The sequence below is a fragment of the Mustela putorius genome, unplaced genomic scaffold, assembly GCF_011764305.1.
Source record: "Mustela putorius furo isolate JIRA1106 unplaced genomic scaffold, ASM1176430v1.1 tig00003859_pilon_pilon_pilon, whole genome shotgun sequence".
Lineage (NCBI taxonomy): Eukaryota > Metazoa > Chordata > Mammalia > Carnivora > Mustelidae > Mustela > Mustela putorius.
The window spans coordinates 16,815,406-16,827,922 of record NW_025422011.1 but is presented as its reverse complement, the minus strand read 5'-3'; the positions used below and the strand labels follow the sequence as shown (position 1 = coordinate 16,827,922).

At 33.2% G+C, this 12,517-nt stretch overlaps 1 protein-coding gene across 2 annotated transcripts in view; it reads right to left on the bottom strand.

Annotated features, from left to right (window-relative positions):
* Positions 1–3,883: 3,883 nt before the first annotated feature.
* Positions 3,884–12,517, bottom strand: part of KIF18A (kinesin family member 18A) — an 80,475-nt gene continuing 71,841 nt past the window's right edge. For both annotated transcript variants that reach the window (XM_004755896.3, XM_045066107.1), the window contains 2 exons: positions 7,293–7,402; positions 3,884–4,813 (listed from right to left, as the gene is read on the bottom strand). In XM_004755896.3, the coding sequence (XP_004755953.1) occupies positions 4,731–4,813; positions 7,293–7,402 (193 nt within the window). In that variant the 3' untranslated portion in view covers positions 3,884–4,730. The remainder of the gene's footprint in view (positions 4,814–7,292; positions 7,403–12,517) is intronic.

Below are 12,517 nucleotides of genomic sequence, written 5' to 3'. Positions count from 1 at the left end.
AGGAGTTTGGGAATTCAAGAATTTTTTTTTTTTTTTTTAAAGAAAGGCAATATAGCACAATATGGTACTTATTATATATAACACCCTTAGTGAGATCTAGGCCGACACACCATAATGCAGTAAAACCTTTCAATGTTTACTCCGAGTGGGATAAATACAGTCATTAGTCTCACATTTAGTGGAAGTCAGGCTTTATTGTCCCAAATTATAAAAACAAAAAACGAATTTTCAAAATCTATTAAGTTTTAGAACTGTGTAGGGGGGGGTTGTGGATTTGTACCATCTGTTTTAAGTTTGTGTAAGGAATCAGTGAAAAATGCATTTAAAACACTTATCACATGATATGTCCCCCCAAACGTGACTATTATTAAAAGTTATTGATTGAAGGCCCCTTCTCAAAATGGGATAGATTATAAAGCTTGTGACTGGAAATTTCTCTCAGGGCATGGTTAAAATGTCCGGATTCTAGAACTTGTATCACTAATAACACCAAAGCTCTAATTGAGCAGTTATCTTAGATATTTCTAAGTTTTTAATTTTTAAGTTTTTAATTTCTAAGTATTTAAATGTGAAAAAACCCAAAGGATAATTTAAAACAAAATTTATTTCTTATGCACATTAATCCTTTTTTAGATTATTAATCATAAATTCAGTGTTTATATGCATAAGTTCTGCTTTAACTGTCTTGAAAATACAAATTTGCTCCAACGCCACTGAGAGATCAGGGGTACAACTGAAGCATAGTGTGAATTTCATCCAGATGAAATACTAGGTGAACACAAAAAACTATCCAGCCTGACCATGCTATACAGGAGTACCAAAAAATGCACACACCTCACAAGAACAATGAGGCATGGCCATCCACATCTGGTCTTATAAATACCCATCTAATTTTGGATCACCTTCCTTCAGACAGTTCGCATCAACTTAAAAGTTGCAACTTTTCAACGCCCACTTTTAAAAGCAAACTTAACTTTTTTTTTTCAAAATGCCACATTTATTTATGCATTTCTTCAACATTTTTTGTGTGAAACTGGGCTACTGTTTATATTATTTTCCAATATTTTATTGTGTCAATGACAATGCTTTCGAGTATTGTGTCCCCTAACCCCATTTCCCACACAGGCCCTGTGTTTTTATGGCATAGTTCTGCACAGCACAGTGATTTTTAGGAACACATATACCCTGCTACAGCAGAACTATTGGTCATCATATCTGGTGTGTATTGTACTTGCCTTTTGGCAGGTATACAAAATTAATACACTATCCTGGCACATGAGAATAACTTCAACTATTTTTAAAAAGTAGGAAATCATAACATAAACTCCCTTTTTAAAATATTACTTTATAAAAACTAAACTCTTTTAATAAGGTCTTAATTTAATAAAAATTAATGGAAAGATTAGTGGAGTTAGCATTGTGCCAAAAGAGATTATTTCAAACTAGTCAATACCTTTTTTAAGAGTTTAAATCCCTACCATTTAACTCTATTCTTTAATCCTGTTAGCTTTACAGCAATTAATAATCAAGAACACTGACTAAAGACATACTACAACTATTACTTTCTTGGACCTGATGCCCTTTTCTTGGCAGAATATCCCAGGTAAGTCATGTTGTGTGGACCATACTCTGGACACGATGATATAAAAATAAGACTGTCTCAGAACCGGTGTTCAGTGTTAGTGAAAAGACATGGAACATCCTTGAGGTTCCTCTCCGATCAGTGATCTAATTTCCCACATAAAACTGATTAGTCGTGAGAGTAGTACTTAAGAAATTGACACTTAAGGGGTGGCTGAGTTGGATGAGCAACTGCCTTCAGCTTGGCTCATGATCCTGGAGTCCAGAGATCAAGTCCCACATCAGGCTCCCCGCTCAGCAGGAGTCTGCTTCTCCCTCTGACCTTCCCCCTCTCATGTTCTCTCTCCCTCAAATAAATAAAATCTTTAAAAAAAGAGAGAGAAATTCACACTTAAAAATTTTACAAAGGTGCCCATGCTGCTTTCAAATGTGAGTAAAGAGCCAATTGCAAAACAGTATAAATAGTATGATACAATTTTTGTAAAAAAAAAAAAAAAATACAAGTTGCTGTATGATTAAAATATGTCAGGTGTCAGGGCACCTAAATTATCAGCAGTGGTTACAAGAGGAATGACACTGGTGGAGAATAAGGAGGGAGCACATATTTACTGCTTATAGCTCTTGTCACTTTCTCAAACATTATTTTTTAATAAAAATATAAAATTTTAGTTAAAATCAATCTATGGTGTTAGAATAGTTAGAATCCTTCCCTTGGAAGGAAGAGGGAGTGGGACACAAGGGATGCTTCTGAGATACAGATAATTTTCTCTTCCTTGATTGGAGTTCTGCTTACATGGAGGGATGTGCTCATTTGATGAAAATTCACTAGCTACTTACTTATGCTTAGTCTACTTTTTACATGAATAAAGTTCACTTAAAAACGGTTTTATGGTGACTTACTGAATAGCATTGTTCTAGTTTAAATACGTATATTTTATCTTTATTCATATACTCAACAGTTTTATTTCCCCATCTTATTTCTTCCCCTTACTTTCTCCTTAACATGGATACATTACAAATGCATTATTATTACAGAAGGCAAAATGGCTAGCTTATAAAAATGGCATGTGAGAAAACCACTCACTCATACTCAGCCATAAAAAAGATCTTGCCATCGGGGCGCCTGGGTGGCTCAGTGGGTTAAGCCACTGCCTTTGGCTCAGGTCATGATCTCAGGGTCCTGGGATCGAGTCCTGCTTCGGGCTCTCTGCACAGCAGGGAGCCTGCTTCCCTCTCTCTCTCTCTCTCTGGCTGCCTCTCCGTCTACTTGTGATTTCTCTCTGTCAAATTAATAAATAAAATCTTTAAAAAAAAAAAAAGATCTTGCCATCTCAACTCAGCATGGATGGACTTTGAGCGTATTATGGTAAGTGCAGTAAGTCAGACAAAGAAAAGTGAATACCATATGATTTTTGTTTATGTGGAATCTTAAGAACAAAATGAAGCAGAATCTTAAGAACAAACAAAGCAGAAACAGACCCATAAATACAGAGAACAAACTGGTGGTTGACAGAGGGGAGGAGGGAGGAAGAAGGGGGAAAAAATCACTCACACCTTATGGTATGAGGCAGACCATGAGGTATGGTCACTGAATCTTGTTAGCCGGATTCATCAGTACCTGGTACAAGAATATCTTTTGAAACACATAATTTCCTAAAACAGATGGAAAGGAAAAACAGGTGAAAGTGTTAAATACGCAACACAGCTTATTTCCTAGGATTAAGAGCCATGGTTTTTCTCCCTCCCTGGTTTCCTCTTGTTTCATTTTTTCTTCTCTTCCCCTATGATCTTCTGCCTTCTTTCTTAAATTCCACAAACTGAGGGTTGCTGGAGGGGAGGGGAGTTGGGGGATGAGGTAACCAGCTGATAGACATTGGGGAGGGTATGTGTTGTTATGATCACTGCGTATTATGGAAGACTGATGAATCACAGACCTATACCCCTGAAACAAATAATATATTATATATTAATTGATTGAATTTATATTTAAAAAATTAAAAAAAAACAGACAACATTAAGCCAATGGCTTAATGACAAAGGGACCCCAAGGAAATTGTGTATGGTGGCTCTCCCTATGACAGATTCTGTGTGCACATCTGTAAACAAGGAACTACCAGACTTAGAAGGAACCTCAAAGACTGTTACTGCATCTCATAATCTCCCAACCAGATTTTAACTTGAGAGACATGACTAAATTAAAAGGCCTAAAATGTTCCAACTTTTTAGGTTGTTTCAGCTGTTTAGGTTGTTAAGTGGTTGTTTGCTTAAGTGGAATAGTTCCCAGGCCACATAAAATTCAAAGTACGTTTAATCAAATATTTATTGCATTCAGAAGAAGAACAGGTCAAACAAGGCAGGTGAACAATACGATCTCACTGCAGCTCTGTGTACTTCCTATAGGAGAAGGAATGATTAAAACTTTATCAGTAGGAATAAATGGATCATTTTCAGACTTGGTTCTAGTGCCATATATCCTGATCTAATCTGAAACACAAATCTATAAAATTCACATTTTATATAAAATAACAGTTGAAAGTATGGAAGGGGTACTAACAAGACAGAAAAGCAAACACTGTAAAATCTTTATCTTTAATATACTGAGTAGCAAGGAACAATATTAGTATTTTATTCATGAAGACTACTTAAATAATCTTTACAACTTTGTGGGCACATATATGTACATTTGTACATCAAAGTATTTTTGGAAAGTAAAGTCCTATATATATATGATTAAAATAATGTGCGACCAAATATATCCTGGGCCATAATTTTATCACTTCTAAATTCTCTTTGTTTAAGAAAAAACCCAATAAGGATAATTTAACTCACTATTTTCTAAAATGTCCTAATCAATTTGTAGCATAGTAAAACTGACATCCCACTAAGCCTACTTACGGATTATAAAGGGTAACAAATATTTTAGTAACTTTATTAAAACATAAACTTTTCTGTTGAAATTTAATATTTGCTTAGAAGACAAAAGAATGAAACAAAGAATTTTATTTTCTGCTTGCTGAAGGTATTTGGGTAAACTTAGGTTTCAGATGGTCTTCTGTCAAACGTTTTAAATAAGTTTCTGAAAGGGCACTGGCAACAAATCCTTTTGAGAGGAGATTTGTCGATTCCTTTTTCCTTGATTTTGAAGTGACTTATCTTAGACTTCCTTTTGAAATACTTCTTCCAAATTTTCTAACCATGTTTGGCTTTATTTTATGGATGTTTCTTTTATAGTCTAGAGAAGAAATAAAAAGACATATAAATATGGTAAAAGTATTCGAAAAGAATTCTCACTATTCATTCAAGTTATAAAAATTTGTTAAAATTATATCCATAAGAAGAAAAATTTATTCTTGAAATTCATAGTTGTTAACGAACAGGATTTAAAATATAACACGAAACAAACATTAGTAACATTGGTTTAAAAGTAGAAATTCATTTCTCCATACTCCCTACTGAGTTTTTAGTGTGCACATGTTTACACCCCACCCCACCCTGGCAGGTATCAAATAACATCACTGAATAAACTATTACATTTAATTTTAGTTCCTTTGAACTAACGAAGACTATTCTACTAGCACTGTTCTCTTTCTTTGTTGCATCATCACTTTTTTCCTCATTTTACAGATTACTTCCCTAAGGCTTCTAAACTTCCATATTTTCCCTATTTTTAGGAGTATAATTTGCATCTAGTACTTCCTTAAGTGCTAATCCTTATTTCTTTTACTATTCTTATTTCTTTTACTGCCACCTCTCAAATGTCCATTCCTCTGGTTCTTCTTCAGGCTTACAATGATTGTCTGCTCAATCAAGTGTTGTTAAAACAGGTGCCACTGACTTCTTTATAGCTCAGTTTTGTCTGTTATCCATTTTCTTGTCACATTAGGTTTTAGTTTCAGAGCCACATACTTTCTTGACAGTATTTTATTTCTCAGTAAATAGCAGTTACCTTCTTTCCCACTGATGTTCCTTTTTTGTTTGTTTGTTTGTACACTGTTAGCTGGAGAACTCAGTTGAACATATTCTAAGAAAAACAGTCTCAGTTTTCTCCTTTTTCTAGTAATTCCTCTTGCATATATAGGCATTTTCACTTGAATATCCTATTATACATAAACTGTTTCCTTCCCTTAAACTAATACCTCTTTCTAGGTGCTCTATTATCCTTAACAATACATAATCTTTTAAAGTAGCTTTAGCTCTTCTTTGTCCTTTGGCAAGCATTGCAGTTTAGTATCAACTCCTACTTCTTTCTATGTAGAATTATTTTATTCATCTCTCTTTATATATGAGATATTTGATGCACTTTACACCATTCTTAGAAAATACGCATGTTAGAAAAACCAAATCTCTATTTGAGAAGTATCACAAATTTATTATTTGGTTGTACAATTATGATTTAGTGGAGGATTTTTTTCAGGAGACCAATGGGGCAGTACATAGCCATACCAACTGCACATACACATTGTTAAAACATTACTAACTTTGGCGTGCTAAACAAAATAATCATAGTAAATTTTATGTTTCAGGACATTTTTATTTGATTTTTAAAATTTGCACAAAAGGCATTTCCACTGAACTTAAGGATGCCACTGGCTACCACAAGAAGTAAGGATTTATCAACCCAGTTCGGCAAAACTATTGAGAAATTTTATATTACTCTAATGAAAGAGCATTGGCAGAAAAAAATAGCAATAGCTTTTTCATGTTATTCTTAGAAACACTCATTAACTCATGAAACCCCTTTAAATTCCAACTGCTGTAATTACAATTTCCTTTAGGGAAGAAAACAAACTGGGTCTTAATGATCTTGCTATCTGTCACAGAAACTAGCACATATCAGTGCATAGTAAATAAATATTTCTTAAATGAAGTCTTAGGAATTATAGTGTCAGAGAGACAGAGGTCTGCACACCAAAGCCCAGAAACTGGTTTGTGCTATATACCTCTAACTTCACTAACGATGTGGTTTTGTTACTATAGATTCATGTCACCGCCATTTGCAATTGAGAGGATGTAGTCATCTCCATCAGCATCTTTTTCAACTTGATAATAGGAGTTACAATATGACTCTAACTAGGTACAGGCTGAAGCCTGGTCATAATTGTACAAATGAGTCAGAGGGCAAATTATTAAAAATAATAAGAGGAAAATTTCAAGTAGATAAAATTTATCTGTAAAACATAGGTATCATTAACCTATTAAATAATATATTTAGCTAATGATTTCAATTATTAAATTATTTATGAATTCTTCTGCAGTATGAGGCAATATGGACAACAAAAAGGATACAGAATGTAAAGTTACAAGTCGGGCTCCACCATGAACTATCTGTGTGATGATCTCAGGCATTTTCTATTTTGTGTCTTTTTTTAAAAGATTTTATTTATTTATTTGAGAGAGAGAGAGAGAGACAGTGAGACAGGGAACACAAGCAGGGGTAGTGGCAGAGGAGAACGAGGCCTCCCACTCCCAGGGCCCTGGGGCCACAACCCGAGCGGAAAGCAGAATGTTTAACGACTGAGCCACCCAGGTGCCTGTCTATTTTGGGTCTTAACTCTTCTTATCTGTAACATGGATAATCACACTTAACATCTAATAAATGTGATGAAAGGATAAAAGGAGATTCTAATGAAAATACTGTAAGAAAATGGAAAGTAGTATACATATGTTTGGTAATCATGTTATTAAATATCAAATTAAGAGCTGAGACATACCCATTGTTGGTCTATCTTCTTGTAAGTCCTTTTCACTTGTATTATCTTGTCGAATGCGTTTGGCAAATCCAGAATTTACCTCGCCAGTTAATGAAGTATTTGATGCAGAACTGTAAGGAAAAACTTTTTATTTTAGTAAAAGATTTTTTGTAAATTCTTTTTTTCCCATTACTTGGTAAGTTTTAATACATATTCTATATGCAATAAAGATAAAAGAGAAAGTGAAATAATAAGTTACAAAATCCCATAAAAATAATTGGAGGTATTAAAATACAGTTTTGGAGCATAGGGAAATTTGTTTTGATTTTAATGATATTTATTCAAATTGGAGATTATGATGTAGCAATTCTGTAACAAAACATTTTCAGGGTGCTCTGCTAGAATATAAACTAATACTATTATCCAAAGCATAGAGATAAAAAGCATCTTGCAAGAGGTGAAAAACCTAAGTTCATATTATAAATTTGGAGTGAGAACCTTAATCTGGAGAATCTAAACAAGTGAGACTGTTTGAAAACCTTGTTTTCAAATCAAAGCATGGTAATAGGCTTAGACTCTTTCTCTGATTACTACAATTATAGAAAATGAAATGGAAAGAATGACCTATTTTCATGTTTTATCTTAAAAAAATTATATCAATCTCATATACTAAAGGGTCAAATTTCCAACTCAATTCCAGTTGACATATTACTACTAAACGCCTACTACTATGATCTCACGTTATAGGATATACTAATAAGTTAGGTAGTAATAAACCCTGTTCTGAAAACTTACATAATGAATATATGGTGGGGAGGGGGAAAAATAAGACAAATACACAAAATAATATAATGTAAAGTAAAACACAATGCTAAAGGTTTCAAACTATAGGTTCCTGATTCTAAAAGTAGAGAAACAAAAAAACCAAAAAAACAACTGAAAGATTTTGTGGATGAGATGCCTTTGATCTGGGCCCTGAAAAATAACAGTCCAATCCTTCTAAACCCAAAGAGGATCAAATTTTAACAGGTAGGGTTGGGAAGAATGAGCATCCCCTCTCCATACTGATTCAAATAATCTAATTTTAAGGAGTTTCTGATTAAAAAAGAGATCATATACCATTTTACAGGTTAACACTGATTTGATTGTCAGTTGCATTAACACTTGGAGGGTTCCCTCTTATGGCAACAATTAGCTCTTATCGTAACCAACCACATGGTAAAGTGATGTGGGTGTGTTTGTGGAATACAGAGAAGATGAATTCGTTCTACCTTTATCCAAAGAGGTTGAAAATGACAATTTAATATGATAGCAAAAAAAAAAAAAAAAAAAAATAGGCATCAACACAATGAATGCTGGCAAAAATAATTCAATCTGTGTATTTCAACTTTTCTAGAGCCTGTAAGAAAAATGATTAGGTGTAACAAGCAGTAATTTTACCTACTCTGTTCAAGAATATAAATGATATCTACCTAAAATGGTAACAAAAAAGTACTCGTTTTATGAAAGCAAGGAAACTCCGTTGTAGAAAATCTCTTTTCTTAAATGGTGCAAAACTAAGTTACAATGATTCTGTTTTGGATACTAAACACCCTTTTTGGATAACATATATACCAGCAAAGGCAAAAATTCTTTTTTGGTCATTTGGTGATTTTTCTTTAAGTATACAGATCATTGGGGTGCCTGGGTGGCTCAGTGGGTTAAAGCCTCTGCCTTCGGCTCAGGTCGTGATCCCAGGGTCCTGGGATTGAGCCCCACATCGGGCTCTCTGCTCAGCAGGCAGTTTGCTTCCTCCTCTCTCTCTGCCTGCCTCTCTGCCTACTTGTGATCTGTCAAATAAATAATAAATCTTAAAGACAACAGAGATCATTGTCATTAGTTAGTTTTGATAGGCATTAGTTTTCCCAACAATATATATTAAAATTATTTTTATTATTTTATGGAATGATTTTTCACTTTAGTTAGTTCTAGAACATCAGTGTTTACTAATAAATTGTTTTTTACTTGAAAGTTAGGCTTTTGAATAAATATATCTGAAAGAAACTTCATGTTTCTAGGAATGAAAACAAAGCCCAATAAAATAAATTGTATATTTATATATACATATGTAAAATACATGCAAACATTTTTTAGGATTTAGATAAGATAATCCACTGGTGAAATGTTTAACACTCATGTTATAAATTTATTTTAGATTTATGTTGGATCATAAAGTAAGACTTAAAATTGGTATGAGTGAAAATTCAAATTATGTTAAAGACTATATTAAGAAGAAATTTAAAGACTTCTCTACTTATGTGCCAAATTATATTTCTCTATTAACAAAAATTAAAATTTAACCTTTTGTTCCCTTATATAAATTGTATGTTTTTGCTTAATTAACATTTGCATCTCATATTCTTTTAGTTGAGATAATTTCTAGTTGGAACCTTTAAATGTCTTTCAAAACAAACCAAAAATGTGTGACAAGTCTGAGACCCATTTCTGGGTGCTATGAAAGATTCTGAAACAAACAGAAACCAACTAACTAAATATACAAAGCAAACAACTCCCCAAAACTTTGATTAATATAATTTCTAAATAAAATTTTACATACAGATATATTATATTTGGTAGGCTGATTTAGTTAAAATAGTGCATTACAGTGATATTAAATGAATAAAAATTATTAAAAATTTAATATTCTCAATTTAAGTAGTAACTAAAAAATTGAGTTCTGTAGGTTTTTAGAATACCCAGTGCTTTTGGATTCCAGATTTCTTTTCAGAGAGAAAAACTGATACAAACTAAATAAAATAATGATACACACGGAGACTTCCCTTCTAAAAAAAAAGTATTAGAATACACACACACACCCCTAAATATGTACATAAAGGTGCTAAGTGGAAAATACCAGAGTTTATTACTCTCAAACTCATGTAGGTTTAATTGGGGAAAAGGAAGATTAAAAAAAAATGTAATTATGTACACTTCTAGCATTAATCTCTTTTAACCTTAGTTAATGGCAGGATCTAATTATTGGTACCAGAGGGAATGTAATAGAGCAATTAATAGGCTGTGAGAAATCTTACTTTCTTTATATGTCCTTTAATATTATTTCACAATATTAGTTGCTCATGTGGAAGTTCTTTAATTCATCTAAAACCACTCTGAATATACAGTTTACATACCTAGACATTTCTTGAAAAATCATTTGATTTTTATAATGATTATGTGTACATTTTAAATTGCTCTTAGCTATAAGATTTTGCTACATCTTAGTTAACACAACAGAATTGTGAAGAACCAGAAAAGTCACCAACACTAATTAATGAAAGAATAACACAATCCACACAATGAAAATTAGTGTTAAGATGGTGACGGTTATTTATGGTCACTCATTAAGTGACTGATATCCATACATGAGCCAGACAAATTGCATCATTTAAATTTGTGCCATAGCAAAATATAGAATTTTAAATGTCATGGAATTAGTTAGAGGTATTCTGAAAAAATCAGTCTACTAATTTTAAATCTGCATTCCAAGACTCTGCTGTACTTTGGAGGAAAATGACAGATCCTAAATGCACCTGATAATACTCTATGTGGTACAAGTAGACTATTTGTAAATTTGTTTAGACTAGCCCAGATAGGAACAGGTTCATGGTGAAAAATAGGGAATTTATAGTAAGAGTTATTCTATCTTAGGATCTGGTACTCTGTGCCCCATAATTACATGTCAAAGAAAAAGAGTTAAAGCAAGTCAGAGCCATTTTACAATATAACCACTCACTATGTCTTGTCGTTGCATTCAGTGTTGTGGCATGCAAAGACTATATAATGGACTTCATATCATATAACTCACTATATTTAAGATTCTTCCTTGTCTTAGATTTTTAGCTGCTTTATTGTCATGTACCTAGGTATGTTTCTCTGTGTATTAATGTTGCTTGTAGTTTGCAGAACTTATCAAATCTGTGATTAGTTACCTTCTGTCAGTTTTGGAAAATTATTAGTCAGCCTCTCCTCAAACACTGTTTTCCCTCATTCTTTTTCTCATTCTTTCTGGGACTCAAAATATGTACATGCTAGACCTTCCTGGATCCCACATATCTTTTTTAACTCTTCTCCATATTTTCTGTCTTATCCCTCTGTACATTGGTTTAGATATTTTTCTGTCAACCTATCTTCCAGTTCACTAAACTCTCTTCTGCTGTATCTAATCTATTAAATATTTATTTATTCTTAATTTCAGTAGATTCTAATTTTTTAGTTCTAGAATATTCATTTGATTCATTTTAATACAATTCAATTCTTTGGGAAATTGCCACTATTTTGTTGAACTTAATCAAAGTTAAATTTTTAAAGTACCTACTTGATATTCTAACTATCTGAATCACTTATGGATATAGGTTTTTAGTCATTTGGTTCTGTCTACTGAAATACGTGGTAATTTTTGCTTACTTGTTAAACATGTAAAAAGACCCCAAAACTGTAGATGTTCTAGTTGTTATATTTCTCCAGAAGTGATTTAATTTTCTTCTGGCTAGCAGGCAGAACAGAGATAGATCACCTTGATCCAAAAGCGACTGAGTTAATCTGAGGTCTTTTTCAGGCTTTCAAGAACTGGTTTATTTCCGGTTTGCCCTACTACTAGAGCACAGGCCTTCAAGGGTCTCAGATAAAATCCTGGGGGTTCAACAGCATCTCTTCTTCTCAATGATCCCTGGACAGTTTTTGTATCCTAGCCCCATGAGAATGTTAAAATTCTGATTAATATTTTAGCTTCTTACAGCTTTGTTTCTTGGCCTCTTATACCAGAGTTCAGAATGTGGCAAATATCTTAAGGACAAGAGCTATAGACAGAATTATTTTGTTTTCCCAACTCAGTGAGACTGCTGATAGCTGCAGGCTTCCATTTTGTGCTTGGGTTCTATACTTGATGCCATGAGTTGGCAAATACTAAATGGAAAAACGAGGCAAAGAAAGTTTGGCTCTCTACAGCTTGTCTTCCTTTCCTCTGGATCTTAGACCTTCAGGTCCTGGTTGTCTTGGTTGGTCTCCAGGGCCTTGAAAGCAGCTGTTGGTTGTATTTATCACATTCTGTAACTGTTTCTGATAGGTGGTTTGGTCTCATATAATCTATATTGTCAAAGCCAGAAACATAAGTCTCTTCACTCATTACACTTTAGTCATATGTCAAAATCCATTAAAGTAAAACAATTTTAGGACTGAAGAAATTCATTAATGTACAAAAAGAAAAATAC